This window comes from Aspergillus clavatus, genomic scaffold, assembly GCF_000002715.2.
Source record: "Aspergillus clavatus NRRL 1 1099423829802 genomic scaffold, whole genome shotgun sequence".
NCBI lineage: Eukaryota > Fungi > Ascomycota > Eurotiomycetes > Eurotiales > Aspergillaceae > Aspergillus > Aspergillus clavatus.
This window is the reverse complement of record NW_001517097.1, coordinates 1,411,271-1,430,155: the sequence shown is the minus strand read 5'-3', so window position 1 is coordinate 1,430,155 and position 18,885 is coordinate 1,411,271. Positions and strand designations below refer to the sequence as shown.

At 35.6% G+C, this 18,885-nt stretch overlaps 2 protein-coding genes across 2 annotated transcripts, besides 10 other annotated features; both read right to left on the bottom strand.

The window, feature by feature from the left end:
* Nucleotides 1-189: 189 nt before the first annotated feature.
* On the bottom strand, nt 190-1,686 carry ACLA_038220 (RING finger domain protein; the record flags this gene model as incomplete). The annotated part of the gene is made up of 1 exon (XM_001271036.1): nt 190-1,686. The coding sequence occupies one exon, from the start codon at nt 1,684-1,686 to the stop codon at nt 190-192; it is 1,497 nt and encodes a 498-aa protein (XP_001271037.1).
* A 1,058-nt stretch (nt 1,687-2,744) lies between these two features.
* On the bottom strand, nt 2,745-5,041 carry ACLA_038210 (acetolactate synthase catalytic subunit; the record flags this gene model as incomplete). Its single annotated transcript, XM_001271035.1, has 4 exons — nt 2,745-4,495; nt 4,561-4,628; nt 4,709-4,807; nt 4,878-5,041. The coding sequence occupies 4 exons, from the start codon at nt 5,039-5,041 to the stop codon at nt 2,745-2,747; spliced, it is 2,082 nt and encodes a 693-aa protein (XP_001271036.1).
* A 26-nt stretch (nt 5,042-5,067) lies between these two features.
* Nucleotides 5,068-5,123: a repeat region.
* A 3,575-nt stretch (nt 5,124-8,698) lies between these two features.
* Nucleotides 8,699-8,874: a microsatellite.
* Nucleotides 8,700-8,874: a microsatellite.
* Nucleotides 8,875-10,365: 1,491 nt separating this feature from the next.
* Nucleotides 10,366-10,522: a microsatellite.
* Nucleotides 10,406-10,509: a microsatellite.
* Nucleotides 10,523-13,719: 3,197 nt separating the features above from the next.
* Nucleotides 13,720-13,765: a microsatellite.
* Nucleotides 13,766-14,753: 988 nt separating this feature from the next.
* Nucleotides 14,754-14,904: a microsatellite.
* A 1,280-nt stretch (nt 14,905-16,184) lies between these two features.
* Nucleotides 16,185-16,811: a mobile genetic element.
* Nucleotides 16,812-16,825: 14 nt separating this feature from the next.
* Nucleotides 16,826-17,320: a mobile genetic element.
* A 401-nt stretch (nt 17,321-17,721) lies between these two features.
* Nucleotides 17,722-18,327: a mobile genetic element.
* Nucleotides 18,328-18,885: the final 558 nt, after the last annotated feature.

Sequence of the window (18,885 nt, the reverse complement as noted above, 5' to 3'; positions counted from 1 at the left end):
GTGGGAATCGAGAAACTACCTACACCTCAAAAGACTTCAATGTCCATTGAATGGACACATCCCGTGATTGCCGAGTTACCCCAACCAACGCCATAAAATGCATCGTCGTTACGTCCGTAGTCGTGAGAAATAAAAAGAGCAGAGAGCAGCATGGCTGTGAACCCAAAACAACACCCGGAAAACAGCCTGTCAACCGCCTACAACTTTCTTCTTTTCCCGGTCGTAATTGAGCACTTTTCGTTTCCGATGTGTCTGTGCAAGCTTCCAGCGGCAATAGAGAACCAGTGCATCCTTGAGCAACACAAAGACACATCCGCCGACAACACTCCGTCCCCATCGTGTCTGCAGCAGACCCGGTCGCCCTCGCTCCAGAGCGGCCGGCGCGCTCGTCCACGATTTTGGCAGTATATACTTGAGCAGCCCTCCCATCGAGGCTGAAATGGCAGGGAATGCAAGAGCCCCGAGAATGATATCGGCAAGATTGCTGGTCTCGTGAATGAGGTCGTCTCGCCGCCCCAGCCCCAGGCCATTTCCATTCTGCTCAGCCCCTTGGTTTTGCCCGTTGTTCTGTGCATTCTCTCCGGCGTGTAGGCCGAGAACGTTTTGAGCATCATCGTTCCCCATGCCAAGCTGGAACTCCAGATCAATCTCCATCACTATCTGGCCGTTCCCACCATCGTTCCTTCCTTCCGGGTGCTCTGGTGGAGCATTATCGTCAAACTCGTTGACATCCGCTTGGCGTGGTTGCACTTCTGAAATCCACTTCCTTTCCAACTTGCCGAAAAACCGTTGATACATCGCGCTGTAGAAACTTTTGACATACGGCAGGGCCGCAAAAGTGATCGCCGCGCTAGGCGGCCAAAGATCGAGGTCGAATTCCTGCCCTGGGTTGTGCGTAGCGAAGAATAACACCGGGATGGCTGGCAGCAGCCCTTCGGCGTACCGGGTCCGGGAGAATATCAACACCAGCGGGATGAGCGGTAACCCGAGGTTCAGCCCCGAGCTCCACGTCCCATCCGCCGTCTCCTTCAGAATTTGTCGCGCCTCCTCCGTTCCAAAGACGAAATACATGGAATAGACACCGTGCGCGCAGCATCCAGCCCAGACAGTTCCTGCCAGCGTGAAGACCATCCCTGGCACCACCAGCCGCCCCGCAAGCCGCTCGACCATCCGCACAATGTCCACGATGTAGCTTCGCGGGCGCGAAACCACAATCTCAGACTTACATTGGGGACATTGCATCTTTGCACCGTGGCCGTTGCGCCTGCGGGACCGCGGGTTCTCGAGATCGGCGAGCCAGTCTAGAAGACACGCCTCATGGGCCGTCAGGGCGCACGGACAGGGCGAGCGCCATTCAGCATTCAGCGGCGACTCCTCCGTCTCATCGGTATAGCAGATCCAGCATTTGCGCGGTTCTTCGATCGAGGAATCGATCGCGGGTGAGTTCTGAGTGGGAGATGGGCTGGCGGTCGCGGTGGGAGTTTTATTGTTGTCAGATGCATCCTCGCTCGGTTCAATCGGTCTGTTGAGTATAACTGTTTCATCGTCCTCCACGGATTCAATTGACGACGTGCTTGTGAAACTACCCGTACTTGACTCCGGTATTGAGTCTTCTCGTGTGGCGGGTGTGGCATCCGATGATCGGTTCCTGCCTGTAGTGGCGGGAAATTCCGAGAAGGAAGCCATAGCGTTGTGAAGAAAAGGTGTGGGAGGAGAAGGGCGGGAGAGACAGCAGAAAGTAATATCTAGTGTCTAGGAGGAGATATGTGCGCCGAGCATCCTGCGACCCCGATGAGGAGGTTAGATTTGACTCACAATATCCACGCCCCAGAACTATTTAGTCTAATAATACAGATGACGAGAAGAGGGGAATGAGTTTGTTCATCACTCAGTCGTCAACTGGAAGGTCGAACCACTAATTATATTAGCGCTTTCCCTCGGATATGGACCGCGGCTGTTGGCTTAAGCTGGGTCTTTGGGGGGGGGGGGGGAGCCTGGGAGTTCGGCCCTGGGGAAGTCTCGTGAGAAACAAGAGGCTAAGTAAGAGCGACGTCAGGAAGCGTCACGTGGAGCGAAGGCTGCTTGGTGGTCTTGGCACTGCGCCGGCTGCAGATCACATGACGATGGGTGAGGATGGCAGCATCACGGCGAATTTAGAAGCAATGAATACGATGGGATTTACTCTCACCATGATTAAGATCGACAGCTTGCATGCCCTTATCCATAAAGGTCTGCGAAGATGCAAGAGTCATGTATCTACTCGTCCCGGAGTTCAAGTGTGCTAGATAGTGATACGAGGACATTTCGTATAATTCGTGACATCAATCGTCAAATTGGCATCCTGCCCAAGACGTGCATCTTGGAATCCAATAGAGGTAACTAGAGAAAAGAAGTAACAGTGACATGGATTATATACAAGCTAATGTCCGACAGAACCCGAGGCAGATTTTTTGCGAGCCCAAATTACAATTGGCAGGCCAACAGAAACACAAAAAACAAACGTAAAGGAGTAGATCAAAGAAATCAGGACCGAACAATGAGTATCACTTTTGGAACCCCCCTCGATCCTTTTGTGTTGGCCAGTTTCCTCAGAATATGAAGATCTGTGTGCAGGGCTGGCGATGTCTGTTCGAGCATGCATCTCCACCCGATCGCGTTATAGAACCCGCCCGAAACGCCGTGGATATCAACAAAAATATGAAATATCAGCGTACAGTGTTGCAGTATAAATTGCTTCAGCAGATTCAGCTGTGGAAGTACTTGGGAGAGGCTCTTCTGCGCAGAAGAGCCTTCCTCTCCTTCTCCTTGGCTTCATCATAGACCAGGAACTCGTGCAGAGCACTACCGGCGGGAACCATGGGAAGGACAGGCACCTTGCGGTCAGTGAAGACCTCAAGGAGAGCCGGACCTTCGCTCTCGATAAGCCACTTTAGCTTCTCCTCCATTTCGGAAGGCTTGCTGCAGCGGTCAGCGGCAACACCCATCGACTGCGCCATGGGCACGAAGTCAGGGTTCTGCTGGTGAGTGTGGGAGTAGCGGTCCTCGTAGAACAGGTTCTGCCATTGGGTGACCATACCCTGCTCCTCGTTGTTGAGCAGGAGGACCTTGACACCAATGTTGAACTGAGCAGCAGTGGTGAGTTCGGTCAGAGTCATGTTGAACGAAGCATCACCATCGATATCGATGACCAGGCAGTCTGGGCGCGCGACCTTAGCACCGATGGCAGCGGGGAGACCGAATCCCATGGTACCGAGACCACCAGAGGTGATCATGGTACGGGGATGGCGCCAGCGGAAGTGCTGAGCCGCCCACATCTGATGCTGACCAACACCGGTTGTGATGATGGTGCGGTCCTTGATGGGGGCAGTCAGCTCGCTCAGCTTCTCAATCAGAGCCTGGGGCTTGATAGGGCCCTCGGAAGTCTGTCTCTCATAGAGAGAAAAGGGGAAGCGCCTCTTCCAGTCATTGATCTGGGCGAACCATTCGGGTCTCTCGGCGACAGCGTTGACACGGGGAAGCAGGAGGCGGATGTTGTCAGCACAGTCGCCTTCCACCGCCTCGTTGGCCTGGACCACCTTGTTGATGTTCTTGGGCATGATCTCGAAGTGGACGATACCGCCACGGTTCTCGGATGCGGCCAGCTTGGCCTGGGGAGCGAACTTGGAGATATTGCCGGTCACGCGATCATCGAAGCGGGCGCCGATGGCGATGATCAGATCGGCTTCCTGCATAGCCATGTTGGCGTAAGCAGACCCGTGCATCCCCAGCATGTGAAGGGCCTTGGGATCAAGCTCATCAAATCCACCCAGACCCTGCAGGGTGGTGGTGACCGGAATGCAGGCCTTCTCGGCCAGTTCCTTGAGCACCTGGGGACCCTCGGGACGAGCAAGGAGACCCTGGCCTACGTAGAGAACGGGCTTCTTGGCGACGTTGACCAGGCGAGCAACACGATCAATGGCGGTTTCCAGATGCTTCATGCCGAGCTCACGGGCCGCCACGGAAGCAGCGCTAGGAAGGGAGGGGATGGTGCTGTTCATGGGGATAGGCTTACGAAGGATACCGGCAGTGATATCCTTGGGAAGGTCGACCAGAACAGGTCCGGGACGGCCGCTCGTGGCGATCTCGAAGGCCTCCTGGATCCGGCGGGGAAGTTCGGCCACGGACTTGACCATGACGTTCCACTTGGTGCAAGCTCTCGAGATACCAATGACATCGGCTTCTTGGAAGGAATCGGTACCGATCAGACTGGTGGGAACCTGGCCGCAGAACACAACCATTGGGGTACCGTCGGAAAGAGCATCCTGCATGGGGGTGATAACATTGGTGGCACCAGGGCCGGAGGTAACGAGGACCACGCCAGGCTTTCCAGAAGCACGGGCATAGCCTTCAGCCATATGTCCGGCACCCTGTTCATGGCGAGGGAGAACGAAATCGAAATGCTTGGAGTTGTAGATGGCATCGAAGACGGGAAGAATGGCACCACCAGGGTAGCCGACTAGTCCATGCAGTCAGAAAACGAACGTAGCCTTCAGGTGGGAGCTTTTGCAAAACATGACTCACAGATGTGCTTGACATCCAATCTGAGCATCATCTCATGGAAGATCTCTCCACCGCTGAGACCCACGAACCTGTTTTACCACTGTATATTAGAACAATCCTATACAATCAATCGCACAAGGGAACCTGAGAGTAGGAAGGGTTGGCGTACGAGTCATCCAGATCGGGGAGCTGGCGGTTCTGCAATGGCGAGACCTCATTTCGTGGAGGCTCCTGGTTGAAGGAGGGACTAGGAACAGGTCTTGTATTCCTAGGACGAAATACGACATTAGTATCTCTCGGCGACAAGATTGAGTCTGTTGTCCATGTGAGAGACTCACGAAGCAGCAGCTGTTGCGGTGCTCTGGCTACGTTTCTGAGCAGAAAAGCGGTGGGGCGCGACAGCGGCGACGGACGAGGAAGTGAAGGGCCTTCTTCCAGCGGCGATATACCGCTGGTAATGGAAGGAGCGCATGGCGCTTTTCGATGGTCTCAAAGGCATCATCTTGATGGCGGATGACTGCCAGGCCAGAGGAAAGGAGGAAAGGAGAAAGGGAGGGAAAATGGGGAGGAAGAGAAGAAGAAAGTAAGAATCGAATTGCTGGGCTTGAAATTAAATCCTCAGGGAAAAAGGAAGCCCCAGAAGAGTTCAGACCGAGTTAAAAGAGTCAGACTTCGGGGAGAGAGCAGCATCTGGCCCGGCTAACCGGGAACAGCTTAGCGGTGGCCCAAACCAACCCTCTTAGCGCCATCATTGGCTCACCGGCTCCGATCTTCGGCGTCCGCTGTGTAGGTTTGTCTGTCACCTGATTGGCAGTCTTCTCGGGTGGCCATCGTTTACACATCATGCGGAGTAAATAGTAGCCCCGGTACTACGGAGTACACAGTCTGTAGAGTCTGTACTCTGTAGTAGCCTACTCCGTAGTAGGTCCATCAACATATATCTGTCAGTGCTTCGGAGCAGCACGGTCTCGCAGCAAGGCTCATAAGTCATAATTGTCACTGAGGTACAAAGTTGTGCATATCAGGTCTAATTCCAGCTCATCCTCGCATGGTCTCCCCTGCAGCCCCATGTCTACCTAGGATCTCGAAGATGAGTACCAAGGGCGTCCAATGACCAGCGGCTTAATGTCGATCGAGATGGATAGTAAAAAAGGGACTCACCAAGATTGGCTCTTGCTCGAATAGGTATGCAGCTATGGTGTGCTTATGAGATCTCTTGAATATTTTAGCATATATTTGGATGAAGACAGCTGAGTATGTCGTCTAGTTACTGAGTCGTGCGCGATTTCTTCAATTCCAAGAGGAGCTGGTTCAACTATCTGCGGGTTCTCATTTTTGAGTCGTGATGGGGGAACAGTCTCCATTCAAGCCTCGGACTATCAATCTGGTGGTTAATAATAAGGCGTATCTGTAGTCTGTACACAATAGCTGCAGGAGAGGTGGAGTCGCTGTAGTTCCGACGCTCTCCAAGATATGGTGGCCACTATATGATTCTAATTTCTAAATACTCCTCCATAGTCCATAAGGTACACCTCCAAAACAACATTTTTCATACACTCATCCTCACCTACTCTTCACTTAAACCTTGTTAAAGATATTTAGCTTTCATAGCAACCTATCTGGCTATCTGAATCTAATTTATTTATATCTATTAGTTTACTGGATACTTATTTTCTACAAAGCACATCATCTTTAACTTGATATGTGTACTTTGATCTACATGGTAGTTACTATACCACATTGGGTAGCCTCACTTCTCCCGGGAGACAGCTAAATTTTTAGAGCGTCGGAACTACTCTGTACAGCAACTCTTGATATTTCCCCTGAGCTGTGCGGGTGGCACTATATGTTTAGACAGGATGGCATCCTTACTCCTTACAGATTGTTTTTGGAGCACATTGACCAATATCTTATCACATTAAAACGCCATGACATGGTGTTGCACTCCTGATTATTGAGGTGTTCTTGAAAGCTGAGCTGGAGTATTCTTTTGGTGCTTGTCTAGGAACGTTATCTATGTTGACACTTTAATAAATAATATAATAATGTTCAGATATAAGTAGAGCAGTCTCTGTCTCTGCATAGCTGACATGCATGTTTGCACCCTGTGTATCAGCTCTTTGATTCCCATTGTATAAGTGGGTAGCTGGGATTTGATGGCTTTCAGCTAATCCCTGTTGTGTCAGATAATGTCAATTCTTTGACATGAGCACTGGAAGAATTACCTTTCCAAGATCTTCAATGTAGAGATACTCTACTCTACCATAATAACAAGACCAGATTGGATACCACAGCTAGATCTGGTGTCTGCTAGATGAGGTTCTGCTTCTGGCATACAGCAGATCACTAGACTCTCACCACATTGCTATTCACAAATTATCTCTCTCTATGTACGGTCATCATCAGTGCACTAGGTGAGGATAAGCATGATATTCATATTGAAGATATTGTCTCGCATTACCATAGCAGCTGGCGGATCTAATACCTAGCTATATACAGAGGTGTGGTGCAAAAGTATCTGGGCTGCTAGTAAGCTTGGCTATAAAATTAAGGTAAGTCATAACACATAGTAATTTATATAGGAGTTAACTTTAATAGATTCTACTGAAAAGCTCTATAGATAAGATATTTCTCTAGATAGATAAAATACTTAAATCTAAAGCTATTTATACTAATAAAAGCTTATATCTTAGGGAATTTCAGGAGATAAGAGATCCTATCTTATAGAAAGCTTCCTCTTTTACCTATAGCCTTTCTAATTTTAATTATCTTTATCTATATAGCCTTTCTTATACTTATTCCCTCCTTCTAGCTAAATAATAAGCTCTATATAATAGATTAGGTGCTTAATCCACTATTAAATATAATTTTATAGGAGCTTATTCTATATTTTTATCTAGGTCTCTTTCCCTATTTTTTTATTATAGAGAGCTCCTTAAGAAGTTATATATTATTTAAGCTATAGTTAGGCTAGCTTAATAGTATTTAGATCTAGTAAATTCTCTAGCTAGTTAAGGATCTTCTTAACCTTATAAAGCTAATAAATTATCTACTAGAAATAGTAATAATAAGTTAGAGCTAAATCTTTAAGAATAATTATATTAAGCTATATAGAGGCATATTCTTTAGTAAAAGATATTAGCTTAGGGATAAGGACTTCCTAAATAGATATAAGATTTAATTAATTAGTATCTTTTTCTTAGTAAAATTAATAAAAAAAGAAATACTTATCTTATAATATCTATACTAGTTAATATTATCTTTTAAATCTTATATAAGTAGCCTATTCTTCTTATTCTACTTCTACTTAGGTAGATAGCTAGGCATCTTATTATTCTAAAGCTTTAGGTATACTAAGATAACTTCTATCTCTTATTTAGTTTTTTATATAAGCTTAAGCTCTTAATTTAAAGCTTCTATCTCTAGCTAAGTAAGTCTCTTATCTTAAGCTATCTTTAAAGCCTAGATATAAAGAGGCCCTTTCTTATTATATAAGAATACTCCCTATACTATAAAATTATTACTTCCCTTCTACTACTAATATATAATAGTAGAATTATCTCTCTCCTTACTTATATACTAGATTTATAGGGCTTTATACTACTACTCTAAAGAGATAGAGATTTTATCTATAAATATTATATTTTTCTAATCTTTAAGTATCTAATCTTTATAAATAAGATAAAAAAGAAGTCTTTTCTATATTATCTTATTAGTTAAACCTAGCTTTATAGTTATTTTTACTATCTTAAGCCTATACTTCTTTAGGATATATAAAATAATAGAATAAGAGATACTAGCTTTAAATATAAGTATTTTAGATAATTTTTATATCTATTTTAATCCTTTCTTACTAATTTAAGGATAGCCTACTTAATAGCTTTAGTAATCTCCTTAGGGCAGCCTATATACTTCTTATCTTTTATATATTTAGGAAAGATATATAGATTAATCTCTAGTTTATAGCTATAATCTATAGCCTTTTTAACCTAGTTATAAATTATCTAAGTAGGAAGCTAAAGAGAGCTCCCTACTATTCTAATATTAATACCTATAGTTAGTAAGGTAAGGGCTTAAGTATATATAGTATCTAAATAAGTAACATGCATCTTTAGCTTCCTTTTCTATAGATTTTAGAGTGTATAGCATAGAGATTCATAGGCAGGCAGGCAGGCAGGCAGGCAGGTAGGCAGGTAGGCAGGTAGGCAGGTAGGCAGGTAGGCAGGCAGGTAGGCAGGCAGGTAGGCAGGCAGGTAGGCAGGCAGGTAGGCAGGCAGGTAGGCAGGCAGGTAGGCAGGCAGGTAGGCAGGCAGGTAGGCAGGCAGGTAGGCAGGCTACTAAGGTAGTCTGAATGCTCTGTTAAATCTATTTTAATAGAGAAAAGGGGTTGTGAATAGCTTTAAATTAGTAGAAGTCTAACAGTAAGAAATTGATGTAACTAGAAGAACTAGAGAAGATAGTTGATTAATAGCTCTTCCTAGTAAATTTAGTGTATAAGCTATGTAAAACTATTACATTTAATTTTACTAGTGGCCTGGATACTTTTGCACCACACCTCTGTAGACACTGTGATATGATGCTTTATGGGCCTGGTGGCTGATTCTGCCAGTCCAAAACGCCCCAAATGTGACCCACTGCCATTTCCACCCTCCTGCCAGTACTCTAATATTTAAGTTAAATTATTTTTAGCTAATCTTAACTAAAGAGAATATTATACTCCATATAACTATAATATGCCATAGTAGAGTAGCAGTCAAAGTTGGTCTTTGATATTAGGGGTGGTTAAGAAGCATTCCCTCTTCCTCCTTTAGTTCCTTACTACTACTTATAGTATTATAATACATCATGATAGAGTAGCAGTCAAAGTTAGTGATTAATGTTAGGGGAGTTGCCTAGCCTGCCTTCTTCCCTTTAGTTCCTTACTACTACTTATAATATTTAGTACTATCTTATAAGGATCTATGATCCGCGAGAATTGGAAACTAGTGTGAAAGAAGAATTTTTATGAATAGATTTAAAGGTAGGTATCCTTATTTAAAGAGATTATTACTAAACTTCAGAGTTTAGTAGTTATAGGCAGGGTTTATATCTTTATATATTATATAACTATTTATATAACCTCTTATAAGGAGCCTTCTTATTAATAGGCTCCTCTATAAAGGTAGCTTTAATATAATATATAGTAGACCTTTATAATCCTTATAACTACCCCCCCTCCTTAAAAGACCTTAGCCCCTAAGGTCTATCTAAGATTCCTTATTCATAATAGGGTGCACCAGTAAAAACCATTATTTAGTAAAAACCCCCTTTTATAGAGGGAAAATCATAAATAATAGAAAAGGTTTACTACCCCCTTCTTTTAAAAACTCTTCTTATAAAGGCTTAGTCATGGGTAGACCCCTTTAACTATAATATCTTTATCACTATTAAAATCTTCTTATGGTGTGTTTTAGGTGTATATTACTTATTCTTATAATACTCCTAAAAATCCCTTAATAGCCTTATTATATAAAATCTCTATAGAGTAGGGTTTAGGGTAGGAGTAGTTTTTATAGAGTATATAACCTCTTCTTCTATCTATCTTCTATATTTTCTCTAGTTTTTATTATAAAAGTTTTAGTAAGGGACCTTCTGTAATTTATAATATTTAGGAAGAGGTAGTTAATATATTATAAGATATTTTATAGAAAAATATTCTTTTATATCTTCTCTTCTATATCCCTGCTCTTACCTATCCCCTCTAACCTCTTAGAGGTAAGTAAAAGCTTATAAGTCTATAATATTCTTACTAATAATTCTTATAAAAGGAGGAGGAGGTAGTCTTTATACTACTATTACTACCTACTATATTCCTCCCCCCTATATCTACTACTACTACTACTACTACTAGGCCTGCTGCTACTACCTCTACTAGGCCTACTACTGCCACCCCTACTACTACTACTACTATTACTATTATTACTACTACTATAGCTCCTCCTACCTCTCTCTCCCCTATTCCTATAAGGACCTTCCTCCCCCTATATAGGGTTATATATAGGCCTTTTTTTATTAATCTAATAAGAGTATGGCCAGCCCTTATTATAAGGGGAGCCTCTATCTTTAGGCTACTACTACCTCTAGTAGATACTCTTAGGACTAACTAGGATACCTCTATACCTACTACTAGTAGTATTACTACCTAAGCTTCTAACCTAATAATAAAGCTATTCTTAGATACCTAGTTCCTCCCCTACTTATAGAGGAATCTAGTAGTAGTTATAGGGCTCCTATCCTAGATAGAATTATAATCTCTATTAGGCTAGGAGTAAGTATAAGTTACTAAAACCCTACTCTACTTTATTAACTAGTATAACTTTAGTATACCTAGTTAGCTAGGAGTCTATATCTAGCTTTATAAGACTATTTTTATAACTAGAGCTAGAGTAAGACCTCTTACTAGCTAGGAGTATAGTACCTACTATAACCTAAGTATAAGCTTAGTATTTATAGTATATATTTCTAGTAGGCTAGCTAGGAAGTATAATAATTATCTCTATTATAGCTATAAGAACTACTCTTTTAAGTAGCCTTAAGTCTAGTAGCTATTTTCCTAGCCTTATAAACTATATTATACTTATACTTAATATTAGATATCTTTATAATAATAAGTTTAGGAGTTAGGGATTTTTATATCTATTTTATTTATTATTTTATTTTTTTCTTAATAAAGATAAGTTTCCCCTTCTTATAGGGTTCTATATATAGTCTTTATAGATCTATAGGTAGTATAAGCCTTTTATAAGTTCCTAAGTATTATCTTTCTTAGTATATCTCTTCTACTAAATATAATACTCTATAGATTACCTATCTTATTATAAGTCTAAGATTACCTCTAGATAGTATTTATAATCCTCTTCTATAACTTTATAAATAGAGAAGTATTCCTATAAGTTTATTTCTTCTATCTCCTTGTATTTATAGAGTATAAAGATATAGAATATATTATATATCTTAAGGCCTGGTAATAGATTTATATAGTAGGCTAGATTACTTATATATTTATGATATCAGTGAATGAATATCATGAGTAGATCAATAATTATTAAGGTTGACCCTAGGTTACTAAGGTTGACCTAAGAAATCTCTATAATATCTATAACTTATCTTTTAGATAGATAGCTAGTAGCTAGATATAAATAGAAGATCTTATCCTAGATAAGTAAAGAGGTATTAGCCTAGCCTATTTCTCTTTATCTCTAATAATACTATCTTACTTATAGTAATACTATCTAATAGTATATCTAAAGTTATAGATAGTAAGAAATTAAATACTCTTACTCTATTAAATCTATATTTATCTTAATAAATACCTACTACTCTTCCCTATAAGTAACTACTAAATTTAAGCTAAAAGATAGTAGGGTAGTCATACTTAGTAAAGAGTTTTTATTATAGGAGAACTCTTTATTAAGTCCTATTAGAAGAGATAAAAATAAAATAAGATATAATAACTCTAGGCTAAAGAAATATTACTTAGTTACTAAAATATATCTTAATAGAAAATAATCTCTATAAGATAATATCCTTAAACCTCCTTATTAGAACTACTAGTAATAACTAGCTATCTATAATAAATAACCTTAATAATCATTAATCTACTCATAATATTTGTTCACTAATATCACACTAAGATTACTAGGAGATATAAGAGAACCTATAAAGAAAAATAATTATAATAGACTTATAAAAGTAATACATATATAACCACTAGTAAATAAGAAGTTATTAGAATATATAATTAAGAGAGGGATAATCTAAGATTTATAAATAAAAAAAAGTTATCTTAAGGAGGGCTAGTAAGTCCTTATATAAAATATAAGCCTCTAGAAGTTTAAGAATAAGTAATTTAAACTATATAAGATAATTAAGGTCTATCTCCTTAGAATATATATATTATAGGAACTAGGTAGATATAACCTAAAGAACCTTATTAATAGATAGAGACTAGTAGAAATAGAGATAGAAGATAATCTATAACATCTATAAATATTAGTAAGCCTTAATATTAGGCTATAAAAAGTAGGCCTATTAATCTCTAATCTAATTAAAATATAAAAGATACTTAATAAGACTAACCCTCTAATACTATTATATAAAGAACTATTATAGTATATAGCAGAAGGATATAATAAGTAAAAATATTTAGGAGAAAGTTTATAATAAATAGAGGAGGGATTAGGGATATAATATAAAATAAGTAAGTAAAAAACTTAATATATTAATAAATAAAAATTAGTAAGAAATAGCTATCTTATATAATAATAAATAAAGTTACTAAAGCTATAGAATAATAAAGACTTAATTATTTTAGATAATAAGGACTAGAAGGGAATTTAAAGTAATAATTTAGAATTAATATCTTAAAAGAATACTAGAGAGATAGATTTTAAAGAATTATTTATAGTTATAATACCCCCTTATTAGAAGTAAATAAAGTAGTATAAAGATAATATATTTATATAGATAGATTAGAAAATAGTGCTATACTAGAATTAATTTTCTAAGAAGAAGAAAAGGAATCATAAATTAGTAGATTTTATTAATTATAAAGAAAAATTAATTATAATAGGATATTAAGAATTATACTAATTAACTAAAGTAATAAATAATTATTAATTAAAAATCTAAGTTAAACTTTATATTTAGAACTCTATAAGATAATACCTTAGCTAACTAGAATAAATTATTATTATTACTAGGAGAAGGTACTAATTCCTCTAAGTAAGCCTTAATATAATAAATAAATATCTAAAGATCCTAAAGAACTATAGAAAGATTATAATAATTACCTTAGTTAATATAACTTACTAGCTAGGGAATATAAACTCTGTTAAAGAGATTTTTATAACTAAATAATAATAAAGAAAAATAATACTTAATAAGACTCTTTATTAGGGCTACTAATAAGATACTTACTAAAGTATAAGAAGAAATTACTATAATAAAACTAATCTAAGAAAGAGAGAGAGTTAACCTAACTAAACTACCCTAAGTAAGAGAGGAAGTTACTAAAAAAAACTAGTCTAAGAATAAGAGAAAGTTACTATAATAGAATAATATCCCTTAGCTAGACTAATTACTATTACTATAGAATATTTTAAGAAAAGATAATACTTCTTAGCTAGAGCCTCCTCTACTATAGGAGAAGAGCCTTTACTATAAGAGAAGAGCCTTTATTATAAGAAATACTAGAAGGACCTATATCTATAATAAAAGAATTAATATTATCTTCTATACTAGATTATATATACTTACTATTATCTAGAGAACCTTTATTAGTACTATTATCTAACTCCTTATTATAATTACTAGTTATTATTATTAACTTTATAGATAAATTATATAACTTATTACTATAACTAATAAAGAAACTAAGACTACTAGCTTAAATAATAGGTTTATAGAAGTAAAAAAAATTAGTAATTATAGATAAGAAATATTTATTAAGGAGAATATATACTTATTAAGAGTATTAAAATCCTATATATAAAGGCTCTATATATAGAATAAATATATTAATCTTTAGTTACTTTAAGTATAGTTAGTATAGGACCTCTAAAAGAATATAAATCTAGTATAACTAAGAGTAGAGATATATCCCCTAAAGGGATCCTTATCTAAAAAATAATTACTATAAGCTAATATATAGTTATAAGATACATCTTACTACTAGAGAATAATAACTAATATATAGCCTAAGTAAGTATATTCTTTTATATCTAGCTTCTTCTTCTTATTAAACTTCTAGATAATTAGGTAAATAATATTTATTATCTTTAATATACTTTTATTAGGCCTACTAAGATAAGCTTCTACTACTAGTAAGAGGTAATTACTAAAGCTAGGAAGAGTATTTACTAAACTTATTAAAAATAATTATATTCTCTTAATAGATAAGATAGCCTTTACCTTTCTTTTATAAAGTACTTATATTTACTAAATATAAGAAGAATATAGAAGACTAATATATAAAAAAAGAGGTTTATTAAAAGAAGATAGTAATTAATATAATAAAAAGAAAGATGCTTATAGGAGAAGAAAAGAAGAAGAAAAAAAGAAATATAAAAGATAAAAAAAGAATAAGTAAGATAAAGTAGACTTATCTAAAATTAAAATAAATAATATATAATCTTATCTTACCTCTATTATAATAACTATACTAGTAACCCTCCTTACTAAGCATAATCTAATACTACTTACTAAGTATAATCTAATACTACTTACTAAGCATAATCTAATACTACTTACTAAGTATAATCTAATACTACTTACTAAATATAACCTAATATTACTTACTAAGTATAAATCTAATCCTACTTACTATATATAATGTCACCCCCTTAGACTATAAGGATCTTTTAGTAAGGAGTTAGATAACTTACTAAGGATAGGCTTTATCTTAAGTAGGGGAGGATATAATATTAGTAAATAAATATATAAAAATATAGTTATATCTCTTCTTTAAGTCCTTCTCTATAGTATTTAAGTAGAAGATCTATAAATATTTAGAATTCCTAAAATCTAAGAAAGAGATAGTCTTCCTACTTATAAGACTATATCTAGGTATAGAATAAAATACTTATTAAGATCTCTTATATAGAGATAAGGATTTTTAAGGCCTTAGAAACTTAGAGAAGCTCCTTATAGATTATATTACTATTAAGAAAATAGAGATAATAGGACCTATTATAATTACTTTATTTATAAAGAGGTAAGGCCTATAGCCTTATATCTTTAATATCTTATAAGTCTATTTTAATTATAATAAGAAAGGATATATTATAAGATACTACCTAAGTAAGCCTAAGTAGGAGAGCCCTATAAAAACTAAATAATTAGTTATTATTATTATTACTAAAAAATAAAATAAGAAGTATTATAGGCTCTTACTCTCCTATCTAAGTATATTTCTTTAGGCTTAGGTAAGAGAGAAGAGGCAGAGACTAATCTTATAAGTATTAATTAATAATAGAAGCTTAGTTAATCTTATCCTTATAATACTAACTAAGGAAAATAACTAGTATACCCTACTATAGTAGGTCTTTATAGAGATATTAACCTTATAAGAAATAAGAAATAAGAAGTAGTAGAAGCTACTATCCTAGTTAAGGATAATAAAAAAATAAAGTAGCTCTTTATAGAGCTTATAGTAGTATCTCTAGATATAAATTATATTATCTTAGGGATGCTATAATTAAAGTAATATAACTTTATAATCCTCTAAAAAGAAGATAGAGTAATCTTTAGTATAGAGTTAGCTTTATAAATTTATCTAGTCTTAGTAGAAGAGTTCATAGAAGTAGAAGATATAGTAATTATAATAGTATAAGTTATAAAAGCCCTATAAGAGATAGTAGAGAGTAAGAACTCTATATTAAACTAACTTATAGACTTTTATATAGTCTTCTTAGAGGAGAATGCTTAGGAATTACTACTATATTATAAAAATATAGATCTAAAGATAGATCTAGAGGAAGAGAAGTAAGTATCTTTTAGATCTCTTTATAATTTCTTTTTAGTAGAGTTAGTAGTACTTTATAAGTATCTTTAGATAATACTTAAAAAAATAGATCTAGAAGTTAAAGTTAGTAATAAAAATATTAGTCCTCTTTATAAAGAAGAAAGATAATATCCTCTAACTATATATTAATTATTATAATCTAAATTATATTATCTTAAAGAATTATTATCTACTTCCTCTTATTCTAGAGACTATTAAGAGGCTTATAAAGAGAAGGATTTTTATATAGCTAGATCTTTATAAGACTTACTATAGGGCTAGGATTATAAAGAGGTAGGAGTAGAAAATAGCCTTTTATATAAAGTATAAGTTATTTAAGTATTTAGTTATATCTTTTAGGCTTACTAATACTCCTATAATATTCTAGAGCTTCATAAACTAGCTATTCTATAACTACCTAGATATCTTTATAATAGTTTATATTAATAATATTATAGTATTCTTATAAGATAAGAAGGAGCACTATAAGTATATCTATTTTATAATAGCTTAACTCTAATAAGTAAGACTATTTATAAAGCTAAGTAAGTATCTCTTTATAGTAAAGAGAATTAATTTTTTAGGGTATATAATTATACTAGAAGATCTAGAAATAGAACCTTTATAAATTAATACTATTATAGAATAGCTATAACTAGAATCTATAAAGGAGATCCTAGCATTCCTAGGGTTTACTAACTAGTATAAGAGGTTTATTAAGGGGTATTCATACTTTTAGTATACCTCTTAGACCTTCTATAAAAACCTAGCCCAGGGAGTATAGGGAGGACTCTAGAAAAGGAGTTCCTAACTCTAGAAGTAGTAAATATCTTTAATAAGTTAAAGAAAGTATTTATAGAGTAGGTTATCCTTACCTACTTTTATAAGAAGTACTACTTATAGATGAAAATAAATATATCTAGATATACTATCTATAGGATACTATTATAGCTAAGTAAGGAGGGTTATTAGTAGCTAGTAGCCTTCTTCTTATAAAAGATATAACCTATAAAGAAGAACTATAGTATTTATAACTAGAAACTCCTTATAATAATAGAATCCTTTAGGGAGTAGCACCACTACCTAGAGGGTTTATAAAAAGTTTTTAAAGTTATTACTAATTATAATAGTCTTTACTACTTTAGGATTATACCCTAACTATTATAAAGATAGGTAAGGTAGTTATAAATACTTATAGTATTTAATTTTAAGATAGTCTTCTATACTAGGAAGAAGAACCCTATAGATAGACCCTTATAAAGGGCTAACTATAAGAGAGAGGCTATAAAGGCTAATACCTAGGGCTAAGGAGGGAGAGACCCTAATATACTAAGATAGTAGTTAATACTTTATAAAAGGAGATATACTAAGGTAAACACCCTAGAGGATATAAAATAGAAGGCTTATATAGTGCTAGTCTAAGGGATAGTAAACTTATAAGAAGAACTAACTTAGGGAACTTTATCTATAAATACTATATAGCTTATAGGGTGTGCTAAGGATTATAATAGACCTAGGATATATAATAAGATATATTAGAGCTTATATTTACTTTTATAGATATCTAGATCTAAATTACTATAGATCTAATTATAGATCTCCCTGTAAGTACTTCTATAGTAAATTTATAAGAAGCTTTTAATAGTATCTTAGTAGTAATAGACTAATTTAGTAAGATAGGCTATTTTATACCTATCTAGATTATCCTTAATAGGGAGAAGTTAGTAATAACTCTTATCTATAAGGTCTTCTAACTTCATAAAATCCTAGAAAAGATTATTATAGACTAGGGTTCTATCTTTATAAAAGATTTCTAGATAGATTTTATATTTTATCTCCTAATTTATAAGGGTCTTTCCATAGCCTACTAATTATAGATAGATAGCTAGATAGAATACCTAAATAGTATGCTAGAACAGTACTTATAAGCCTATATTAACTTTAGTTAGGAAGACTAGATTAACTATCTTCTTATTATAAAGTTTACCTATAATAATATATACTAGGCCTCTATTAAGAATATATTTTTCTATATAATTATAGGTGTTAACCCTTATATAATAGTAATAGATTCTATAAACTAACTAAAGAATAAGGTTATAGAAGAATTAGTTATAAAGAGACTAACTAAACTAGAATATACTTATAAGTATATAAAGGAGGCTCTAGTAAGGGCCTAAGCCTACTAAAAGAAATACTATAATAAGAAATATATTATAAAGGTATTTTAAGTAGGAGACTAAGTCTAGATCTTTACTAAGAATATATTATAGATTAGACTAACTATAAAGTTAGATTAGTTAAATACTAGTCTAGTATAAATTATAGAATATATAGGTAATCTAGCCTACTATATAAATCTACTACTAGGCCTTAAGATATATAATATATTCTATATCTCTATGCTCTATAAATATAAGGAGATAGAAGGGGTAAACTTATAGGAATACTTCTCTATCTATAAAATTATAAAAGAGGATTATAAATACTACCTAGAGGTAATCTTAGACTTATAAGGGGATAGGTAATCTATAAAGTATTATATCTAATAGAAGGGATATACTAAGGAAGATAATACTTAGGAACCTATAAAAGGCCTATACTACCTATAGATCTATAAAGACTATATAAGAAACCCTATAAGGAGGGGAAACTCATCTTTATTAAGAAAAAGATAAAATAATAAATAAAAGAAATATAAAAAAAATCCCTAACTCCTAAACCTACCATTATAAAGATACCTAATATTAAGTATAAGTATAATATAGTTTATAGGGCTAGAAAAATAGCTACTAGACCTAAGG